The sequence below is a fragment of the Ammospiza nelsoni genome, chromosome 28 (assembly GCF_027579445.1).
Source record: "Ammospiza nelsoni isolate bAmmNel1 chromosome 28, bAmmNel1.pri, whole genome shotgun sequence".
Lineage (NCBI taxonomy): Eukaryota > Metazoa > Chordata > Aves > Passeriformes > Passerellidae > Ammospiza > Ammospiza nelsoni.
This window is the reverse complement of record NC_080660.1, coordinates 3,549,188-3,571,606: the sequence shown is the minus strand read 5'-3', so window position 1 is coordinate 3,571,606 and position 22,419 is coordinate 3,549,188. Positions and strand designations below refer to the sequence as shown.

Genomic DNA, 22,419 nt, shown 5'->3' with positions numbered 1-22,419 from the left:
GGTGCTGTGCTCGGGGTCCCTGTAAAGGTGCTGTGCTTGGGATCACTGTAAAGGTGCTGTGCTCGGGGTCCCTGTAAAGGTGCTGTGTTCAGCGTCACTGTAAAGGTGCTGTGCTCGGGGTCCCTGTAAAGGTGCTGTGCTTGGGATCACTGTAAGGGTGCTGTGCACAGGGGGCTGTGCAGAATCTCCATCCACAGCGAGCAGAGCCCATGCCCAGGCTCAATCCCCAGGGTCTCTGGAGGGGCCGTTCTGTGCTGTCCCGGAGTCTCTGCGCGGGTTCCACTCGTCCGGTCCGTCGGGGGATCCGTGTCTAGGGTGGTCCCATCAGCCGGGCAGGGTCAGGGGGTGTCTCAGCCCCACCGGGACCGGACCCCGCCGAAGCTTCCCACGGCTGCCGGGGCCGCGCCGTTCCCCGGGGCCGCCCCCTCCGGATCTGGGCGGGGAGCGCCGGCCCTGCCGCCCCCTCCGGCCCCTCCGGCCCGGCCCGGCCCCGGCCCATCCCGTCGCAGCCGCATGGGGCCCCCCGGGCCGGCCTGACCCCTCTCCGAAGCCCCCGTGCCCCCGGAGCCCGGCCCTGCCGAGGAGCCGCGACGGGACCCCCGGGCCGCCCCTTCCCGGCCGGACCCCCCCGGGCCCCTTCCCCAGGGGCAGCGGACCCCTGGACCCTCCCCGGGACTGCCCCGGCCGGACCCCTCCGACCCCCGGCGGGACCCCCCGACCCATCCCATTGCTGGAGCGGACACGCCGAACCCCTCCGAGACCCTTCCCCGGGGCCAGGGACCTCCCCGGGCCGCAGGAGCCGGCACCGCTGGGGACCCTCCGGCTGTCCCCGCCGGGGCCGAGGACGCCTGGAGCCCCTCACGGAGGCCCCGGTCCCCCGGCCCGCGTCCCCGCTCCCGGGCTGGCCGCAGCCCGCCGAGGGTCCCGCTCCCGGGGCTGGGGGCAGCCGGGCTGAGCCCGCTCGGAGCCGGCGGGGCAGCCGGGCGGGTTCACGGAGCCCCGCGGGGGCTGCGGCGCCCTCGGTCTGCCCAGCCCCATGGCGGCCAAGTGGTTCAAGGAGTTCCCATCCAACCTGAAGACGGTTTCAGAGAAGGCTCGGCCGGGAAGCGGGAGCCTCGGGAAGAGCCGCAAGAACTCGACCGCTGAGCTGGGGGGGTACCGGGCGGCTGGGGGCGGCAAGGAAGGGGGCAGCCGGCTGTCACGGGACAACCTGCAGGGTCTGCTGCAGGCCGCCACCGGCAAGATGAGGAAGAATTCCCGAGTGGAGGGAGGCACGCCGGAGGGACCCTCCAAAACCTACATCAACCGCCTGATCAAGGTGGAGGCTTCCGAGAAGAACGGGAAGGGGCACCCCGGAGCCCTGCCTGCCAGCCTGCCTGCCCCCGAGCAGGACAAGGGGAAGCCCCCCAAGACAGAGACGGTAAGGCAGGGACCGGGAGCCGGGGGCGGAGGGGGAGATGTGGGGAGCGGGAAGCGCTGGAAACTTGAACTGCTTTGGTCTCCGACTCATTAGCCTGGCTGACTTCATCCTTTTATCCTGCCCGGCTACATTGCCTTTAAATTCCATCAAAGCTGCCTTCATCCCAGCTGCCCTTCATCACCCATCCGGGGGTGGGGGGATCGTCGGGCACCCTCATCATAGCCAGCCTGACCCCAGAGCTCATCTGCTGCTTAAACAAAGGCTGATGCAAAGCTTTTCTGGGAAGCTGGTCTTTGACCCCTGCACAGCCTTGGGAGCACTGGGAGCCAGTCAGCAGGATTGCTGTCACCCAGAAGGGCCCCAGAGCTCCCCCCAGGCTCCTCACCATCACTGAGGGGTGTAGGAATGGTCTGGACTGCCCCTACCCCACCCAAATGTGCCACTGGGTGCATCCTCTGGGGTTGTGGCTCGGCTCCATTTACCCCAGATAAGCCTCCATCCTTCCCTGGGGACCCCAATGTGCCTGTTCCCTGCCTGGCTCTGTGCTGGTGGCATCTCTGCCACCCCTGCTGGGACCCCCACGGCCTCCTGAAGGCAGACATGGCTGTTCTCTGCCCAGGTCATCATCCTGGAGGATTACGCAGACCCTTACGACGCCAAACGCACCAAGGGGCAGCGGGACGCCGAGCGCCTGGGGGAGAACGACGGGTACATGGAGCCCTACGATGCCCAGCAGATGATCACAGGTAAGCGCCACGCTGGGCCGTGCCACAGCAGCACAGCTGGCACCGCTCCCCAGGCAGGAGCCCGTGGCTGCCCTCGGAGCCACCCGGCTCAGGAGGCTCCGGGAACAGGAAAGCTCTCGCCGCTTCCTGCGGCTGCGCGGGGCCAGATAAGGAGTGGGAGCAAGGCCGGACACTGACCCGTGCTGGCCGGCCCCTGAGCCGTGTCCGTGACCTGCTGCCATCACCCACGGGCACTTGTGGCCACTGCAAGGCCCTCCATGCCCCCTTATCCCAGGGTTCCACCCCCCAAGAGCTCCCCATGGACGTGCCCCCCAGCCAGCGACACCCCGGCCGGCGTGGCCACCGTCCAGCTGGCCACAACAACAGGAACTGACTGGGCCGGAAGCTGGAAATAAAAGATTTGCTGCTGATTTTTTTTTTTTTTTTTTTCCGTGCGGGGCAGCCCAGGCTGTTTAGGCAAGGCCTGGCGCCGTGGGGAGAAGCAGGGGGCTGGGAGGGGCGAGCCTCCCGCACAGCTGAGCTCCAGTTTGGGGTGTAGCATCCTGCTGCCATGGAGCCCAGCTGGCCCCACTGGCGTGGGCCTGTGGCGCCAGCAGCCCCAGGGCTGGACAGCAGAGCAGGCGCCATGAGGATGAGGATGGGCCCCTTCCTGCTCCAGCTCCTCCCGAGCTGGCTCCCAATGGGGCGTTGCCGGTGTGGAATCCCCAGCACATCCCTCACTGAGGGCTGGTAGTGGGATTGAAGGGTCTCGGGGGACACAAAGCCCCATCCCTGACCCACCATCCCTGACCCACCATCCCTCTTCCCCACAGAAATCCGTCGTCGTGGCTCCAAGGATCCCCTGGTCAAAGCCATCCTGCTGCTGGATGGCCCCGGAGAGCCTGGGGAGGGGGGCCCCAAGCTGGATCTTGCCAAGAGGCTGGGGGGCAAGGAGGTGGCAGGGAAGGGGCCGCAGCTCTATGACACCCCCTACGAGCCTGGGGAGGGGGTGGCCGGGGGGGCCCCGGAGCGCAGGGTGAGGGCTGGGGATGGGCGCCTGCCCGAGAACGACGAGCGCCCGGCGGGGGAGTACGAGCAGCCCTGGGAGTGGAAGAAGGAGCAGATTGTGAAAGCTCTGTCAGGTAGGGACAGGGACAGGGTGGCAGTGAGGATGGGGGGGAGGGACGGGCGTGGGGCGGGAATGGGGATGGCAACCGGGATGGGGGCAGACTTTCTAGCAGGGCTTGTGACAAGAGGACAAGGGCAATGGTTTTTAATTATAAGGGGCACTTTAGATACAAGAATTTTCTTGGACTGAGGGTAGCAAGGCTGGCACAGGTTGCCCAGAGAGGTGATGCCTGCCAGGTCAGGTTGGATGGGGCTCTGATGTAACTGAAGGTGTCCCTTGTCATGGTGGGGCGTTGGACCAGATGGGGACAGGTTGGAGAAGGGGTTAGGACTAACAATGGGGGAGGTGCTGGGGCTGGTGACAGGCATGGAGATGGGGATGGGGATCAAAAGTGCAGGTGGGGCTTTGGGGGCTCACATCTTGTCCCTCCCAGTCCAGTTTGAGGGCTCGGAGCGTCCTAAGGAGGAGCCTCCGCGGCAGCACCTGCGCCAGAAGAGCTGGACCCCGAAGATGCTGAAGCCGGCGGGCACCGAGCACAGCGAGGGGGAGCGGGTGGACCCCGCCCTGGCGCTGGAGAAGCAGCCGTGAGTGCGAGCCCGATCCACGCGTGGGGAGGGACGGAGCGGCCGATGTTCTGCCACTGCTCAGCGTCCCCTCCGTGTCCCTTAGCTGGTACCACGGGGCCATCACCCGGGCGGAGGCGGAGAGCCGGCTGCAGCCGTGCCGGGAGGCCGGGTACCTGGTGCGCACCAGCGAGAGCGGCAGCGGCAAGTACTCCATCGCGCTCAAGTGAGTGTCGGGGTGCCCACAGAACTGGGGGGTCCCCACCTGGGGGAGATGGGGTGAATCCTCACCCTGGGGCGCTGTTCCCCCCGGTTGTTCCCACCAAAATCCCCGATGGGGAGGGAGCACCCGGACCCCGAGGGATGGCACCCCCCGACCCGCGGGGGGACCCCGGCATCCTCCCGGTGAGCGGCTGGGGCGGAGGGGGGGTTCGGCGTGTCCCCCTCCCCGGCGCATTGTCGGGAGCGCCAGCGGCGTTTCCTTCCTGAGGAAGTGCAGCCCCTGGAGCCGAAACAATCAGAGCGGGACGGGAACAAACAGGGGTGGATACGGCCGCGGGGCAGGCGGGCGCCGGGGGCTGGCGGCAGCACTGATGCCTGCTGGCCGCGCAGGACCAGCCAGGGCTGCGTCCACATCATCGTGGCCCAGACCAAGGACAACAAGTACACGCTGAGCCAGGCCAGCGGCGTCTTCTCCAGCATCCCCGAAGTTGTGCACTACTACTCCACCGAGAAGCTGCCCTTCAAGGGGGCCGAGCACATGGCCCTGCTGCACCCCGTGCACTGCAAGCTGCATTAGCGCCGCCTGATGCCGCCCCCGAGGGGTCCGCGAGCCCTCCCCACCACGAGGCGTGAGACAGCGACGGGCACGAACCACGGGAAGGGTCCGGTGAGAGAAACCCCGGCACGTCTGCAGCCCTGAGGGGCCCCGCTCCTGGACTCCAGCAGGGCTGTGCCCCTTTCGCTGGGACAATCCTGCCCGCCCTGTGCCAGCACCGTGCCCGAGCTGGGGGCATGCAGTGACACTGGCACGTGTAATGATCTAGTAAAATAAACGTGTTGGCTGAGAGGGAGCAGTGGTCCTGGGATGGGCCTGGTGCCAGCAGGAGTCACCACAGTTTTGGGGGCCCAGGGGTACTGGGGCTCCCCAAGAGCACATCTGCATCCTGCCAGGCTTTTTATAGCGGGGGGCCAGCAGCAGGGAAGAGGAACACTGTTCCCCAGGGTGCCTGAGCACCCTCTTCCCACGAGCTGTGGTTTCCTGCCCAGCTGCAGCTGCAGCTCCCCGGGGTGTTGCACAACGCAGCACCATGGGGTGGGCAGAGGAGGCATGGCTGGGGTGCAGGGTTGGGGGTTCAGGGTTGGGGATGCAGGGTTGGGGTGCAGGGCAGGGGGTGCAGGGCAGGGGGTGCAGGGCACAGGAGGCAGGGCAGGAAGGTGTGCACAGCACAGTGGGTGCAGCCTGGGAGGCAGCACTGAACCACAGAGCACAGCCTGGGGTACATGTGGGGGGGCACAGAGTACAGCAAGGTGAATGAAGTGGGGGTACAACCCCACTGGAGACACTCCCAAACAATGGGGGGCTGCACTGACCCCTCTGCTACCCCGCTCCCAGCAGCCACTCCAGTATAAATCCAAAGCATTTATTTGAGCCCCATTGTCCTGTTTCCCCAACGTGTGCTTTAAAAAGGAGCCCCGAGGGGGCTGCAGCAGAGGTGTGGGGCTGATCCAGCCAGGCCCTCCCTCCCGGACCCCCATGGCACTGTAGGGACCAGGCCCTTCCTTCCCTGTGGGACCTCCAGACTGGGTCCCAGGCCCCCCAAGCTCTGGTGCAGCCACAATTCCAGTGCTGTCATTCCTGGCTATCCCAGCTTGGTGCTGAAGGTGCCCCCAGGACCCAGTCTGTTTTTCCTAGCTGCTCCCCATGGGGGATGGCATTGATTCTCCTCCTCAGAGGCTTGTCCCAACCACAGAGCCACCAGATATTGGGGGGAACTGCTCCCAGAGCCACATCAAAGCCCTGGGACCCTCCATCCAACCCCCAAGCATCTGCCAGCACATCCAGCCCCTGGCTACTGCCCTGAGGAGGAATAATCTGCCTGAGTTGTGTGGAGCCCTCCAGGGGCTGAGGGGGCAGGGTGTGAGAGCAGAGGGGTGTCACTGAGTGTGGGTGGGGGTAAGCTCAGAGGGACCAGCATGTGCTGCCCCTCGCCCTCTGCCTTGCTCGTCTCCTGCCCGCTCGTCCACCACATCTGCCTGTACCTGCAGGGGAGAAGAGAGGCTGCAGGTCAGGGAGGGGGCACACACAGCCCCCTGGGCCAGCCCCCCTGGCACTCACCTCACCACGATGCCAACAAAGAGGGCGATGCCAAGGAGGAGACTGCCCCCGGTGACCAGGAATGCGTAGGGAGATGCCACAGGATGGGTGCTGGATTCCATGACAGATCCTGACACACAGAATGGGTGAGGATAAGGGACTGGGTGTCCCTTTCCCTCAACCCCAGCCCAGGAATCCTTCCTCACCACCAGCACCATTAGCATCATCCTCCTCGAAGAGCCTGGGGGACAGGGTCACCCCATAGGTGTCATCTTCTGTGGGGACCTGCAAAAGGTGGGGAGGCACAATGGGACAGGTCAGCCCTCACACCCTGGTGTCCCTGTGTCCCACATGGGGACAGGAGACCCCTTCAGGAGCATGTGATGCCTCTCAGGGCTGAGACCATTGTTACCTGTGAGCTGTAAGGCTCCATTTCAGAGGTGAGCTCCCAAGGGTCTGCACAGAGAGGGGGAAGTGTGAGACTGGGAGAGCCCATGCTGAGCCCCCGGTCCCATGGCCCAACAATTCCCTCTTACCTGTCCAGGGGGTGCCCACGGCCTCCTGGCTCCACTCACTCCACGTGCCATGGCCAAACTCATCCTTGGCCCTCACCTGCACCACGTGCCTCGTCCCACGCCACGTATCGCGGATATCGAGCCACGTTGTCATCACCTGATCCACCTGGAGGAGGGGACACGGGGCTGGGGACAGCCTGGCCAGGGCCAAGGGCTGTGCCAGCAGGCAGGGTCTCACCTCCATGAAGGTCGGGGCGGGCTCGGGGCGGTAGCGGACCTGGAAGCGCAGCCAGTAGAAACGGGGGTCCCAGGAGGGGGGGTAGGACCAGTTCACCTGCAGCCGCTGTGGGGCCCTCTCCAGAGCCTGCACTGTCACATTCACCGGCGGGTCTGGCCTCACTGTGGGGGGAATGGGGGCTCAGGGCCTCGCTCTGCACCCTCACCACCCCAGCTCCCAGCTCCCAGCCAGGGCAGCACTCACAGACACTGCTGAGGGTGATGATCTTGTCCTTGCCAGCCGAGCCACCCGCGCCGTTGCTGACACACGTGGACACCACGAGGCTTTTGGTGTCATCAGTGCCAGGTGGCACCTTCAGCCGGCAAAGGAACTTCCGTGCCTTGGAGAAGTAGCGGCACCGCTGCTCTGTGGCATTCTCAGCCACAAACCTGTGAGGTCACAGCTCAGGGGGGGCTGCAGGGTGCTCTGGGCACAGGGCAGCCGTGGGGGACATGTGCTGTGCTGTGGGGTCCCTGGCAGTGTTAGACAAAGGGTCTGTGGGGAGGGATTCATTCTGTGCCATGGGCACATGGGGGCATGGGGAAGGAACACATCCTGTGCTGTGAACTCCCACTAGGGAAAGGGTGTGCAGGGAGGCAAGCAGCCTGAGCCACAAGGTCCCAGATGGCACCAGCTCCATGGAGAGGGACATGTTCTGTCCTATTGGGGCCCCAGCCCATGGCAGATGCAGTGACAGCACTCACCTCCTCCTCACCCACAGCATCGCCCGTGTCCCTGGGGATGGCTTCTTCTGCTGTGGCCACTCACACAGCACATCCTTGTCGTGGCTCCGCCGGTAGCAGGACACCTGGGGAGTTTCAGGGGGCTCTGCAGGCAAAGCAGGGAGGTGCTGGCGGACAGGGGCCATCACAGGCAACGCTGAGAGGGACATTCCCACCCCAGCGTGGACCCACCTGCCACCAGCAGCCGCAGGGAGCGCAGCAGGTGGCTCCCCACGGAGCAGCTGTAGTGCCCCGAGTCCTCATAGCGCAGCTGTCTCAGCAGCAGCGTGTTCCCCTCTGCCAGCTGCCCTGCTGCTCCCTGCTTCTCCACCTGCCACAGCACTGTGGCGTTTGCAGGCTGCTCATCCTGGCAGGTCAGAGTGATGTTGGCTCCCAGGAGGCCCAACACCGCGTCCCGCGGCAGTCCTGGAGGAACAAGAGGGGAGCAGGCGATGAAGATGAGACACCAGGCACGGTGGGTGTCCCTGGAGGTGGAAGGCACCCAATCATCTGCTCCCCGTGTCTGGTGACTGCTGGGGGTCAGGGCACTGAGCTGGCTCGTCACACTGTGGGCTATGAGAGGTCTGGTGGCGGGGAGCAGAGCTCGGGGAAGGCGGCACACAGGGACCGGTGGTCCCAGGAGTCCCTGGGTCCAGTGCCAGAGGGGTTAAGTGACTGTGCTGGCTGCCGGCCCTGCTCAGGCCTGGGCAGCGCTCCCGGCTCCTTCCAAAGGTCAGTGGCCAGCGTGAACCTGCTGTTCCCTTCGGCTCCTGCTGCTGGGAATGCACGCAGCACCCACCAGCAGCCAGGACACGACACAGCACCCGGACACAGCACCCGGGACGGGACACCGCACCGGGATACGGCACCCAGCACCCGGGACACAGAATCCGGGACACGACACAGCACCCGGGACCCACCAGCACCCGGGATATAGCACCGGCACACAGCACCGGGACACCGCACCCAGCCCGAGCCCCCACTCTCAGGGGTCCCGTACCACCCCCCGCCCGGCTGAGCTCCGCATGTGTCCCCCGGCCGTGCCCGGACCCACGAGGCCCAGGTACCGGCAGAGGCTCGGGGCCAGCCCCGCTCCCGCCCTGCCCGGTGCCGGTCGCACTCACCGGCGGGGCCGCAGGGCCGCCCGGCGGCGGCGGAGAGGTGCAGGAGGAGGCGGAGAGGAAAGAGGAGGAGGAGGAGAAGCGGCCCCGGCGGCCGCGCCATGCGCCCGGTCCCGGGTAGGAAAACATCGGCGGCGGCGGCGGGGTTGTGAAAGCGGCGGGAGGCGGAGCGGCACGTGCGCCCCGGGCCGGGCGGGCCAACACCGCCCCGTCCCTGCCCCCGCCGCCCGGGACCGCCGCCGTGCCCTCCCCCTCCGCCCCCGGATACGGGACACGGCACGATCTCCTCAGAACATTTTCTTTTTGTAAATTAGAAAAAAAAAAAAAAAAACCAAAAAAAAAACAAAAAAAAAAAAAACAAACTGTTTTGTTTTGGTTTTTTTTGGGTTTGTTTTGTTTTGTTTTTTTTCTTCAAGAGCCATAAAATGATACCATTCGGCCAGATAGAAACGTGCCATAAGTTACCTAGCTCTATGCACGGCCCCTCCACCGAAATTACCCCAAAACCTCCCCAAAATCCCCTCCAGCCCTCGCCAACACCCGTCTTAAGAAGCTCCTCTTTGGTATCGCGTCCCTGGGAGCCCAGCAGCCCCAGAGGCTCCCCTGGGTCCCCATTGCCCACCCACATTTCAGCAGTGCCGTCCCGCAGGAGCTGGAGAGGAGGAGGAGGAGGCGGGAAGCAGAGGCCGAGCGTTGCGCAAGACCACGCGTGGGAGTGAATCACGGCAGCCGCCAAACCCCGGCCTCCCTGTGGTACAGAGCACTTCCCCTTTCCGACCCTGCACCCGCCGTCCTGGGGAATCCTGAGCAGGGTGACAAGGAGGGTGACCTTCCTCCCCCCTTCTCCCTGTACCCAGCCAAGAAATGAGTCGCTCTGTAAACTCAGAGTATTTTTCCCTTACCTTTTTTTTGTTTGTTTTGGTTGCTATTTTTTGGGGGTGGGGGTATTTTTTTCTTTTTTTTTTTTTTTGTTTATATATAAAAAAAGACACGTGGGTGAAGGCCACGGAGAGGCCACAGTCCTCCCACAGCCCTGCACCTCTGGTATGATACATTCATGTGCGATGGGGCGTTTGCACTCAGTGGAATTGAATACTGATGGAGGAGTGAATGGGGGGTGGGAGGGGGCTAATGCGATGACATCCATCCATCCATCCATCCATCCATCCATCCATCCATCCATCCATCCATCCATCCTCCTGAGAGGGACAGACTGTATTTTTGGCTAGAAGGCGACAGTCCAGACTCCTCCAAACCTCAGCACTGGCCCCCACATCACCTCTATCATGGGACCCTGCTGACAAGGGGCTTTGCCCTGCCCAGGGCCAGGGGCAGAGGAGGGGAGCCCCCAGCTGCACAGGAGGGGATGAGACCCCCTCCAGCCTCACACCCTGAGAGTCTTGTCAGCCGCACCACTGGGGCTGCCAGCGCTGCTGCCCTCACCGCCCTTCTTCTTCCTCAGGGTGTCAATCCAGCTGGCGCTGGGGCGGGGGGCAAAGCTGGACAGTGCCAAGGAGCTGAGCCTCATGTTCTTGCCAGACATGATGAGCTCCCCGAAGCCCTCCTGATGGGAGAAGGCGTAGCCAGAGCGGCGTGAGCCCGCGCGCCCCGCGTTCCGCATGCACCGGTGCTGCGTCTTCTGCTTCTTCCGTACCAGCTGAGTGTAACGAACCTGGGGACACAGGGCAGGTTCAGGGCCTGGGGAACCCCCTCTCCTCAGGGCTGGGACCCTGTGAGAGCTCCTGCAGCCATGAACTCTCACCGTATCCGAGAGCTCTGGTTTCAGGTCCAGCTTAAGGAAGCGAAAGGCCACAACGGGCACGATACAGACAACGGCGGTGAGGGCGATGGTCAGCCAGACCGTGGGCTGGGCCAGAGTGTTCTGTGCGTTTCCTGGGGCAAGGAATGAACCCAGTGAGGGCCAGGACAAGACAGCTCCTGCTGGGGTGGGGAGCATGGGGCACACAGGGACTCACCCACAAAGCGGAACTGGTTGGGGAACATCCGGAAGAGGCCGTCGCTGTGCATGGTGAAGAGGATGGTAAAGTAGGCGGCCAGGCTGCCCCAGATGAAGAAGTGGTTGATGGCCGTCCAGAATCCTGTGTCTAACCCGATCTGGTGGGGGGGATGCAGGAAGAATCAGGGCTCAGGGGATGCCTGAGGTGCCCTGAGGGTCTGGGGCTGAGTAGCCACGTCCCTACCTGCACACTGACGACAATCACGAGGGAGGTGGCGACAGTGACGGCGAAGGACTGGTAGTCGGCCAGCTGAGCACCATCATCACGGGTGGCATCAGCAAAGACACCGTAGGGGATGAAGAACATGAGGATGGAGGTGTAGATGCCCTGGGCAATGCAGATGAAGAACTCCCGCTTGTTGAAGAGCAGGTTCAGCTGCCCAGGCTCGTAGAGTTTGGGGTACTCCATGCTCCGCTGCTCTGGCACATCCTGGGGGCATGGGCACCTCCCATTAGCCCTGGGTGGGAGCAGCCTCCACCACAGCCCATGGAATGACAAGGACAGCCTGACTCAGGCACCCAGGCAGCCCTTCTTCCCACAGGGTGAGTACAGACCCCTCACACACCCAGGGACCTCTCACTACCCCCCGCCATACCTGGTCAAACACACCCATAGCGAGCACAGGCAGCGACGTGTAGACAATGTTGTACAGCGTGATGAAGTACTGGTCATACACTGTCTGTATGGAACAGAGCACTCAGCAGGGCACAAATCTGCCCACCCTGTGCCCCAGCCAGCCCCCGAGTCCCTGTGCCCACAGCTGCAGGGACAGGAGAGCTGTCTCAGCCCGCCAGGACTGCCCACCCTGACCACAGGCTCCTCACACACGGCACGGTGGATGCCAGGCTGTGCCTCCTGGCTCAGGATGAGTCCCCACAGGGAGTCCATGAATCTGAACACGCTTCAGAGCCGAGGAGCCCTGCAGGAAAACCCTCCCCAGCTCTCAGTGAGAAAAGCCACCAACCCACCTGTGCTGAGAAGCCACAGAAGAAGCCAAACCAGAAGTGGACCATGGTGAAGGCAAAGTTCTTATAGAAGAAGTAGCAAAGAAACTTGCACATGCGCAGGTAGGACCAGCGCCCGTGCACCAGGAGCAGGCGCTGCAGGAACTTGAACTGGGAGAAGGAGTAGTCGGAGGCCAGCACAGCCTGGATGCCTTCCTGCCCACTGATGCCCACCCCAATGTGGGCAGCTGTGGAGGAAAGGAGAGACAGGTAAAGAGAGGGCTGCCAGGAGCACAGGGGATGAGAGCAGCACCCCCAGCACAGGCACTTTGTTCCTGTGGGGCACAGAGGGGTGAGCACAGAAGCTCCCAGGGGCCCCAGGATGGTGCAGGGGGGTGGCCTGTCTTCTCCTGTGGTCCCCCAGATCCCAGGCCTTACTCTTGATCATGCTGACATCGTTGGCCCCATCCCCAATGGCCAAAGTGACGGCTTTCTTGTACTTCTTGACCAGCTCCACCACCTGGGCTTTCTGCAGGGGTGTGACACGGCAGCAGATAACGGCCTTGCAGGCACACGCTGTCTCCAGGAATTCCACCTCCATGTCTGCCTCCAGTGCATGGGCCTGCAAGGAGAGCAAGGGGCAGCTGGGATCATGGTGCACAGCCAGGCCCTGTCCTGCCTGGCACTCCCAGGGCCCTACCAGGCTGTGCCCGTTGATGACCAGGGCGTATTCGCCCGCAATGGCTTCCAGCACTGAGGTAAGCTTGGAGGTGAGTTTCTCCTGGTAGGAGAAGCCATTGCACACAGAACGTGATGCATCCATCATCTTCTCCCGGGCTTTTCTGAGGAGAGAGGGGGCACAGGGGTCCATCTCAAGGCCTTTCCATAGCTCTAGCTCCCCCAGCCACAGCTGTGCCCCACACTGGCACTGCTCTGTCCTCTGCCCCCCAGCCCTCACCTTAGCTCCTCTCGCACCTCCAGCACAGTGTGGCCTGTGACCACAAACACCTCTGTCATGTCATCTGTCAGCATCTTGCAGGAGTAGCCGATGTTCACAGCTGTTTCTGAGAAAAGGAAACCAGGGGCTGAACCAGAGTCCTCTCAGGACAGAGCAGTTGGGATCCCAGGCAGCTGGAATCCAGCCCACAAACATCCTCATCTCCAGCCAGCACCTCAGCCATGCCTCACCCTGCTTGTCCCCTGTCAGCACCCAGATCTTGATGTTGGCCAGTGTCAGGATGGCAATGGTTTCGGGGACCCCCTGCTGCAGTTTGTCCTCGATGGCCGTGGCTCCAAGCAGCTTGGGGACCCAAATGGGTGGGAGGTCAGCAGGGGCTGCCTGCAGCCACCACCAGCCTCAGCCTCCAGCCCACCTACCATCATATCATGCTCCACCTCATCGTAGAGCCGAGCCAGGTGATCCTCACGGGCTTCAGGGACACTGCCAGCTCGGTGCAGACGCTCAGACCAGTCCTTGTAGTAGCTCTCCTCCAGGTCTCTGTAAGCCAGCACCAGTGTCCGCAGCCCCTCGCCAGCATACTCCTGCAAGCATCAGAGCTGGCTGTGCTGGAGACCCTGAGTGTGTCCCCAGATCCCAGCAGTGTTCCTAGGGCAGGGCACAAGCCCAGCTCAGGCTCCTGGGCAGCCACTCTTTCCTCCCCACGCTGCCTGCAGGACCCTGTGCCACGCACATTGAGGTGGTCGGTGGTGATGCTGGTCAGCTCCTGGTTGAGGGGGTGCAGCCTCTCCAGCAGGATGGTGTCAGCACCTTTGCAGTACAGCCGGATCTTGCCCTCAGGGCTGCGCACTGCAGGGAGGAGGGGAAAAGGTGCCTGGCTCAGGGGTGCTGCTCTGACCCCCAGCCATCCACCTGCTGATGCCTCCACAGTGTCACATCCCCATCAGCGCTGGACTGGTATCCCAGCACACCACAATGACCCCCATGTGCTGCAGCCCCAGGTGGCCCTCCCAGCCCCTGTGCCGTGCCCAGGAGCTCACCGATGACAGACATGCGCTTGCGGATGTTGTTGAAGTCCAGGATGGCCAGCAGCTGGTAGGTGATGGCCTGGCCCAGCTCCTGCACTGTGATGGTCTTGGGCGTGCGGGACCGGAACACAAAGCCAAAGTTTCTGGCAGCTGTGACCAGCGCTCCCTCATCTGGGGACTGTGCCTTGTACAACAGCTCCCCTGTGGAACAGCATGGGGGTCAGTGACAGTGTTCTGTGACCCACAGGGACAGATCCTGCCCCACTCTGCCTACCCTCACTCTTCTCCTCAGACATGACGGTGTGACAGAGCGAGAGCAGGCGGAAGAACTCGTGCACGTGGAGGTCTCCCAGCTTGACAGCTTCCAGCAGGCTGGGGTCCCAGAACTGGAACCGTGGGTCCGCCAGCGGGTTGAAGGAGAAGTCTACAGGCTCTGGCCTCTGCAGGGGCAAAGTTGGGGTTACCCCCCCATGGTACTTGGCGTGGGTAGGCCCCAAACTGACAGTACCCTTACCTCTCCCAGCTCTGCCTTGTGACCCAGCATGTCCTGCACATCACCTGCAAAAAAGGGCATGGAGTTAACTATGACAGAGACCCAACAGCACAGCAGCTGCTGCTGCCCCACAATGCTCTCACTAAGCCCCCTTGTCCCCTGACTGCCTCAAACAGAAGAGGGAAGCCCCAGCCTGGCTCTGGCACTCACCATAGCTGTGCCCATTCACAGAGCACTTGCTGAAGACCATGATATTCTGGGTGAGGGTGCCAGTCTTGTCAGAGAAGATGTACTCCACCTGGCCCAGCTCCTCGTTGAGGGTGGTGGTGCGGGCCTCGGCCGGTGTCCGGCGCTTGGCACAGTACATCTTCTTGTCCCAGTTGATGAAGTAGCTGTGCCCAAGCCGGATCACCTCAACGCTGCAGGGAGGATGCCTGGGTGTCACTGGGGCAGGGCAGCACACTCTGCTGAGCCAGCGACAGGCACACACATGCCCGCCCCAGACCCTCAGTGCCCAGGGCACTCCAGCACCCCGGGTGCCCCCCATGGCTTGATAGCCCCCATACCCTTCCCAGGGGCTGGCCTGCAACCCATTCCTGCTGACAGCCACCGCTAAGCCAGGGCTGGGGACCAAGGCAAGGCACCCAGGGGGAAGCCCATGGGGCTCCCCAAGCATCTCACACACCTACAAACCCTGAACCCCTCCCAAGCCCACAGGGCAGACAGCAATGAGTGGGAGGGGTGGAGGTGACACATTCTTACCTCGGGGCTAAGGGTGACAGAACCCATGCTGGGGAACGAAAAGAGAGAGAAATTAAAAGAGAGAGAGAAGGGGACAGTGCAGGAGCCTGGGAGCTGCAGGAGGGCAGAGCAAAATAGCCAGCGTGCAGCCAGGGCAGGAGAGACGAGCAGCCAGACACAGCCAGGGGGGCCCTGAGGGACCTGTGGGGTCCTTAGGTCTTGGGGTGTCCCTGAAGGCAGACATGGCCTGTCACCAAGAGAGTAGCCCACACCCACCCACAGAACACACCGCTCTGCCTGTGGATCTCCATCCCTGTCTCCCCTCCCCAGAGGGCACCCCTAATTTCTCATACACCCCCTGCCCAGCCCCTCTGCCCCTTGCCCTACCTCACATAGAGCGAGATGGGCACCACAGTGTTGAGGATGATGATGTAGGACCAGAAGGAGAGGAAGCCAGAGAAGAAGGCACTGTGCACCCCCTCGTCCCAGGGCAAGTAGATCTGGAAGCAGACGCCCACCTCGTGCTCCCAGATGGCATTGCCAATGGCCAGGATCACTCCCATGCACACCAGGAACCCAAAGATCTGGGGAAGGAACATCAGATAAGAGCCCTGACTGGGTCAGAGCTCCCAAGGCTCCCAGGATCTCCCTTCTGCATACCCAGAGCACCAGCGTGTTCATCAGCCGGTCGATGCTCGTCCGCTTAAATTTGGTCCGGCCACTGTTCTGCATCAGTTTTGTGTCAGGTCCTGGGGAGCAGGAAGGCATCAGGGGGTGTCTTTCCCTCCCCTGTGTGCAGCACAGCAGCAGCTGCTGCCTCAGCCCACCTGCAAAGATGACGAGGCCAAAGCACCACTCGGTGTTGCGCAGGACGCAGCCCCGCAGAAGCATGTTCTGGTTGCTCAGGGGGTACTTGTTGTCCTTCCAGTACAGTGTCCCACCAAACTTGTCCAGCTTGTTGTTGGGGGGTTCACAGATGACCTCACCTGGGTGCACAGTATGGCTCAGCTGGGACTTGCCTCCTCCACAGGGCTGGCTCCATCCCAGTGCTCCCAGCATCATCCCTGGCTCCCCAGAGATCCACATCAAGCCGCAGGACGACAGTGCCACGTGGCTGGTCCTTGTCCACCAAGGGTGACAGAGGAGAGAAGGTGGGGGGCTGCCCTGTGGCAGAGGGCTGGGCACGGGCACTCACCATCAAAGCAAGCCAGCTGGCTGGTGTCCCCAAGCTCTGCGGTGACAGGGATGGCCTGACGCACCTTCATGTTGGTCTCTCTGCAGGCAGGAAGGCACCACACGGGTTAGAGACAGCCTGGCAGGGAAAGCCTTTGCAGGTGCTCCTGCCCTGCCTGCAGCCCACCCTCACTCCCACCTCTTGCCTCCCCTGGCCCCCCAAGGCGAGCAGGGACACCTACCCATCCAGCTCTGCAGTCTCTATGTAGCATAACCCATGGGGTTCGCTGCTGGAGAGGAGGAGGAGGTCAGCCTGCTGGGAGAGACTTGTGAAGGGTTGTGCCAACACTGGGGCTCCCCCATGCCTTCCCCAGGGAAGCTCCTGGCCCTTGGATGTCCTTGGAACTCCCTGGAGCATCTGCAAAGGCCATCCCTAACCCCATGTGTCCTCTGCACCATCACTCCAAGGGCCCCGATCCTCAGAGTTCAAAATGTGGCTCCACTTATGGCCCCAGCTCTCCAACCTAAATGCAACTTCCAGGTTGGAAGTCCCTAATGTCCCCACCCTGGGCAGAGGAGCACAGAAGCAAACTGGGAGTGGCACCACACCATTCTATGTGTGTGTGTGCCAACCACCCTGCTGGAACCATACTTGTCTCAGGGCTGCACTCACCGCCACAAACTGGTTGTTCTCCAGCTTGATGATGTCCCCAACACGGACGTTCATCCACTGCTCCTGCCGAAGGCTGAAGAGGGGACAGCAAACTGCAGTCAGGCAGGAGCCCTGCCCTGCCCACTGCCACCTCCCACAGGGTCCCTGGCTCCCTGTGCACTGCTCTGGGCCCGTGACACTCACACTCCACCGATCAGGACCTGAGACTGCCGGTTGTTCACCTGGTTGTCGCTTTTATGGCGGAACTGGGAGCAGGGGGAAAAGACAGCAGTTTCAGCCTCTTGGGGATGGGCTCCTGTGCTCCCCCAGCATCCCAAATGCCATGGCCCCGAACACTGCACCCCTGCACAGCATCCCAGTGGGCAGAGGGGTGCAGGGGGAACCACTCACGTAGTCATCGGTGGCATCTTTGACAGCTGTGATGGTTAAGACAAGAACCAAAGGCACGATGGTGGTAAACCAGGAGAGTGAAGAGATCTGAGGAATCAGCTGGGGACAGGGAACAGGAAATTACATAGGAACCAGCCAGCCCCAGGCCTATACTGCCCCTGCTTGAGGATGCCAAACCTCCCCACTTCCAAAGTATGGCAATACTTGGAGCCCTACCATATGTGCAGGCAGGGAAGGACTGCACCCACCTGCAGGATGAGGAGGAAGAGGAAATAGGTGTTGGCCACTTCCTGGAACTGCTCGAAGAGGTTGACAGGCAGGAAGGTGACAATGTTGTACTTGGAGGTCTTGATGCAGTTGCTCTAGGGACAGATGGGGCAAGAAGAGGTTTACAGCTGCCAAGGCCCCATAACCCCCCAAGATGAGATCACTCTGGAGGGCAGGGGCTGTGGCTCACCATGCTCTTTTGGGGGGTCAGGCTCCTGTGCTACCTCTGGCAGCTTCCTTGGGAAGCCAGTTCCTCAGGCTCAGTCACCAGCTGGTACCCTGGGACCAGCGTCCTCCAGCAGCAGCACCTGGCCCCCACAAGGGTGACCCCAACCCAGATCCCCTTCTCCCCTCTGTGCAGCCAGCTCTGGAGCAGCCAAGGATAACCTCCAACATGGGGGGAGGTCAAGGTGAGCACTGCCCTCCCTTGACACCTTCAGAAGCTGCTCCTGGTCCACACTGGGATGTGGGACCAGGCTGGGACCTGGGCAGAGCCAGGGGGTTCTGGGCCTTGGCCAAGGATGGGCAGGCTGAATCCTCCACATGGAGAGCACTGTGCCCAGCTGGCCCCACAGCTATATTGGCATTCATGTCATCAGCACCATTTCTTCAGGGACAAACACCTATTTTGTAGTTATAACGCCTCCCCCCCACCAAGGTGTGGGTGATTCAGACCCCAGCCCCGCAGAGCTGCCCGAGGACCCCGGGAAGGGGCTCAGCCCCCCTCACTCACTGCGTACTGGAACTTCTCGTTGTACTCCCGTGCGTTGGCTCGCACTCGACGCTCTTCCTCTACAACACAGCGCCCCGTCATCCCCGTGCACCCCAACACCCCTGTAGCTGCAGCCAGACAGCCCCAAAACCTTGAACCCTGACACCACAATCTCCTCTCCATCCTGAGAGCCAAGATAGTCCCAGAATCCCAGAGGGCAGGGAACAGGGAGTCTCCCCAGCTGTGTTATGTGTCCTGTGCTCCCCCATGCCAGAACCTGTACCCCTGCACACCCTGAACCCCAACCTTGCTTAACTGCACCTCCACTCCCAAATTCTGCATCCCCAGATCCCCCCAAGCCTGCAGTGCGTGACCCCCAGCTCTATTCACCTGTACTCCCAGAGCCCCAGATTCTGCATCTCCCACATCCCGAGGTCACCGGGCCCTTCCAGCCCAGACATTGCACCCCCAGAGGACACCTCGGGTCCCTCAGCCCTGCTTTGCTGCATTCCTGGATCCCCAAAGCCCGCACTCCCAGCTCCGCTTAGCTGTAGCCCTGCATCCCCATCTCTGCATCCCCGGCCCCATTTCGGCTCCCCCGCACCCACCGCCCCTCCGGGGTCGCGGAGCCGCTGCCACCCCTCGGACATCCCCAGGGCACGGCCCCGGCCCGGCCCGGTCCTCCCGCCCCACCGCGTTACTGAGGCAACGCCGCACCGGGGCCCGCCCGGGACCCACCCGGGCTTCCCGCGGGCCCAGCGCGGCGCCGCTTACCCGGGGCTCGGCGGGCCGCGCACCGCTCCATGTCCCGCGGCCCCGCAGCCCATGGGGAGCGGGCGGGCGGCCAGGCCGGGCCGGGGCCGCTGCCTCTGCCGCCGCCTCAGCTCCCCATGGCCGCGGCGGCGCCGGTCGGCGGCGGAAGTGAGGTGGGGGACGCGGGGAAGCGGCGGAGCGCGGCCGCGGGGCCGGTGAGACTGCGGGCCCCGGCGGCGGCCTGGCCAGCGGGGCGGCTCCCGGGGAGCCCTGTGAGTCCGGGGGGAGGGCAGAGACAGCCCCACGGGTTACCGGGGGCAGGGCCGGGGTCCCGGAGACATCCCCGCGTCCCATGGGGCAGCCCCACAGCAGCAGCTCGTGTCCCCCAGGCTGGGGTCCCCCTGCAGCCAGGCCTGGCTGGCTCTCCTCCACATCCCTGCACCCCATGTCCATAGACAGACACCCCGTGCTCTCCCACCCCACAGCAGCAGCTTGTGTCCCCCAGGCTGGGGTCCCCCTGCAGCCAGGCCTGGCTGGCCTTCCCTGCGCCCCCATGTCCATAGACAGACACCCCGTGCTCTCCAACCCCACACCAGCAGCTCATGTCCCCCAGGCCTGGCTGGCCTTCACCACATCCCTGCACCCCATGTCTACAGACAAGACACCCCGTGCTCTCAGGACTCTTTTAATGGTGTGATAGGGACTGTGGGGGACACTGTGCTGCTGGGGCTCTGTGGTGGGGGATACCCGGCAGGCTCTGTCTCCCCAGAGTCCCTTTCCTTGGGTGACCTCCCAATGTCTGCGCTGCTGATGGCAGTGTTGACCAGAACGATGGAGCCCTGCTCTGCCAGGACTTCGCTCTTCTCCTCTGGGTAGTGGAAAGCCACGAAGAGCTGGTACAGATACGTGCCCACGGCGGCGCCCAGCAGCGGTGCCACCAGTGGCACCCACCACCAACCATTGCCCCTGCTGAGGATGGGACAGGGTAGGGTTGGCATCATCCCTGCCATCTCCACCTCGCCCCCTTCCCTCGACCCACCTGAAGACCTCTGGGCCCCAGCCTGCCAGATAGGTGAAGAGCCGGGGCCCGATGTCCCGTGCAGGGTTCAGGGGGCAGCCACAGTTGGCCCCCATGGAACACTCGATGGAGAGCACCAAGAGAGCCACAACCACGGGTTCCAGGCCCTTGGGGACAGGCTTGTTGCGGGGGTCCATGATGCCCATGACAACAATTATCAGCACCCCTGTGCCGATCACCTGCGAGGACAGCACAGCAGCTCAGCACCACGGGGACCGAGGGGGCTGGGAGGGGGCTGGGGGCGCTGACAGTGGCACCCACCTGGTCCAAGAAGCCATTGCCAATAGACACAAAGTCAGCAGGGTAAGTGGCGAAGATGGAGGCAGTTTCCTGGGGGCCAGTGACAGTAAGTGTCCCATTGCTATGGTGCCAGATGGCATCTAGGGGCAGAGGCAGAGCATGTACAAAAGCCTGGCCTCGCCAGCATCACCGTGAAGTTCCCCTGTCCGATGCTGCTCCCCCATACCATAGTAGAGGATGTAAACAGCTCCAGCAGCTATGAAAGATCCCACAATCTGCACAACCACAAAGATGGGAAACTTCCACCAGGGGAACTGCTCTATCAGGCACATGGCTAAGGAGAACGCCGGGTTCATGTGGGCCCCTGCAATGGAGTAGGGAGAAAGGCTGGGAGTGGAGGGTCCTGGGGGACTCAGAGCCAGGGGATAGCAAGAGCTGGGACCCCTTCCTCTGTCTCACCAGAGATTCCCCCTGCTGTGTAGATGCCGCCCATGACACCCAGGGCACCTCCCAGGTAGCTGGTCATGATATTCCCCTTGGTCTGATAGAAGGCAATCTTCTGTGCAGCGCTGGCCAGGGTGATTGTCTGGAGAAGAGCGAGCCCCACCTCAGTCCTGGTGGCCTCGTGCTGAGATCCTCCCAGTGCTGATACTGCAGGGCAGCAAGGCAGGGGCTGTGCTGGTGCTGCCCCCCTGGTTTTGCTCCCCAATACTTGGACACCAGACAGGGACTGGCAGGGAGGTGGTTATTGCCCTCACTTGTGGGTTTGATAGCAAAATAACCAAATTACAAGCAATTAAATAAACTGCTTTCTGTGGGGAGGTGTTGGGAAAGAGGTGCCACAACATAGATCCAGGGACACCATTTGCCATCATGCGATGTAGCCCAAAGGCTAAGGACAGCACCAGAGCCCCAACCTTTGCCTGCTCTGAGGCAGGAGCTATCAGGGCACACACTGCCCAGCACCACACCCTGATTGCACCGGAGCCGTGGCACAGGGTGGACCATGCTGTGGGAACAGGGTCCAAGGGGGAGGACAGGCAGCGCTGAGTTGCACATTTGAGTGCAGCGCAGCCCCAGACCTTTCCAACCTCAAGGGGCGAGCAGCAGAGCCCCAGGGACCCCTGGCACCTGCCACCACAACACCATCAGCCCTGTCACAGAACCCCAGGGACCCCTGGCACCTGCCACCACGACACCATCAGCCCTGTCACAGAACCCCAGGGACCCCTGGCACCTGCCACCACGACACCATCAGCCCTGTCACAGAACCCCAGGGACCCCTGGCACCTGCCACCACGACACCATCAGCCCTGTCACAGAACCCCAGGGACCCCTGGCACCTGCCACCACGACACCATTAGCCCTGTCACAGAACCCCAGGGACCCCTGGCACCTGCCACCACAACACCATCAGCCCTGTCACACGCACAGGACATCCCCAGCCCCAGCTGCGTGCCCTGCTTACCATCATCACGAAGGTGGACAGCACCTCACCCAAGCACTCCCTCACCAGCTGGTTCCTGATGCGGAGCAGCCTCTGTGCTCTTGTCAAGAAAGAAGTGGTGCCCATGGTGCCAGCTGGGCAGAGGCAGCAGTGGCAGCGCTGGCAGCAGTGAGAGTGGTGTAGATGTCTAATTCGCAGCAGGTTTTATGAGCCCCACAGCCAGGTGGGTGATTATGTGCAGACTTTAAACCAATCATGGCTGCACCACGGGAGACGCCTGGCAGCGACCAGAGTCCTGTGTGTGGCCGGGGACACCGTGTGACAATGCTGCACCGCAGCAGGGCAAGGCCAGGTAGGAACACCCTGAGCCCCAAGTGGCCGTGGGGAGTCACAACCTCACTCAGGTGAGCAGGCACAGGTATTGCCTGGCCATGAACCCCCTTTATCCCTGCTCAAGCCACAGCTGCAGTCAATACTAATCAAGAGATCCTGGAAAGCTGCAGTCAGCACTAATAAAGAGGTCCTGGAAAGGCCTCCAGGCTGGGCCAGGCCCTCAAGAGTGGCCCAGGGGAGGCACTAGCACAGCTTGGGGCAAGGAAATGGGAGAGGGAGATAGGAAGGGAGCAGTGCAGACACAGGAGCCTGGCAATCACCTGCACCCCTGAGGCAGCCCCCCAGAGTCATCCTGGTGGACAGGGGGAATCTGCCTCCAAAC

General features: G+C 62.8%; 4 protein-coding genes across 6 annotated transcripts; 1 reads left to right on the top strand and 3 right to left on the bottom strand.

Moving 5' to 3' along the window:
• The first annotated feature begins 492 nt into the window (after window positions 1-492).
• On the top strand, window positions 493-4,910 carry SHE (Src homology 2 domain containing E). Its single transcript, XM_059490206.1, has 6 exons — window positions 493-1,420; window positions 2,040-2,166; window positions 2,979-3,287; window positions 3,708-3,858; window positions 3,944-4,063; window positions 4,450-4,910. Exons 1-6 carry the CDS (start codon window positions 1,037-1,039, stop codon window positions 4,634-4,636), a joined length of 1,278 nt encoding a protein of 425 aa, XP_059346189.1. The 5' UTR covers window positions 493-1,036; the 3' UTR covers window positions 4,637-4,910.
• Window positions 4,911-5,464: 554 nt separating this feature from the next.
• Window positions 5,465-9,039, bottom strand: IL6R (interleukin 6 receptor). Of its 3 annotated transcripts, none has more exons than XM_059490195.1 (10): window positions 8,793-9,039; window positions 7,861-8,094; window positions 7,651-7,774; window positions 7,151-7,335; window positions 6,908-7,068; window positions 6,691-6,835; window positions 6,567-6,610; window positions 6,370-6,439; window positions 6,176-6,284; window positions 5,465-6,099 (listed from the first exon to the last, which is right to left on the bottom strand). In XM_059490195.1, exons 1-10 carry the CDS (start codon window positions 8,890-8,892, stop codon window positions 5,910-5,912), a joined length of 1,362 nt encoding a protein of 453 aa, XP_059346178.1. In that variant the 5' UTR covers window positions 8,893-9,039; the 3' UTR covers window positions 5,465-5,909. The 3 variants fall into 3 exon arrangements, with proteins under 3 accessions (XP_059346178.1, XP_059346177.1, XP_059346176.1); XM_059490194.1 differs by having other exon boundaries at window positions 6,361-6,439; window positions 8,793-9,030; XM_059490193.1 differs by having other exon boundaries at window positions 6,361-6,439; window positions 6,691-7,068; window positions 8,793-9,038.
• A 115-nt stretch (window positions 9,040-9,154) lies between these two features.
• Window positions 9,155-19,100, bottom strand: ATP8B2 (ATPase phospholipid transporting 8B2). The gene is made up of 27 exons (XM_059490160.1): window positions 18,961-19,100; window positions 18,208-18,266; window positions 17,456-17,569; window positions 17,208-17,306; window positions 17,001-17,062; window positions 16,818-16,890; window positions 16,387-16,457; window positions 16,167-16,246; window positions 15,799-15,957; window positions 15,632-15,720; window positions 15,359-15,555; window positions 14,441-14,649; window positions 14,252-14,295; window positions 14,012-14,177; window positions 13,750-13,938; window positions 13,443-13,558; window positions 13,129-13,293; window positions 12,940-13,051; window positions 12,710-12,815; window positions 12,452-12,593; window positions 12,190-12,373; window positions 11,776-11,999; window positions 11,403-11,486; window positions 10,991-11,236; window positions 10,766-10,904; window positions 10,552-10,682; window positions 9,155-10,461 (listed from the first exon to the last, which is right to left on the bottom strand). The coding sequence occupies exons 1-27, from the start codon at window positions 18,989-18,991 to the stop codon at window positions 10,174-10,176; spliced, it is 3,579 nt and encodes a 1,192-aa protein (XP_059346143.1). The 5' UTR covers window positions 18,992-19,100; the 3' UTR covers window positions 9,155-10,173.
• AQP10 (aquaporin 10) lies at window positions 19,067-21,830 on the bottom strand. The gene is made up of 7 exons (XM_059490074.1): window positions 21,726-21,830; window positions 20,717-20,843; window positions 20,484-20,621; window positions 20,279-20,397; window positions 19,979-20,196; window positions 19,687-19,908; window positions 19,067-19,196 (listed from the first exon to the last, which is right to left on the bottom strand). The coding sequence occupies exons 1-7, from the start codon at window positions 21,828-21,830 to the stop codon at window positions 19,067-19,069; spliced, it is 1,059 nt and encodes a 352-aa protein (XP_059346057.1).
• Window positions 21,831-22,419: the final 589 nt, after the last annotated feature.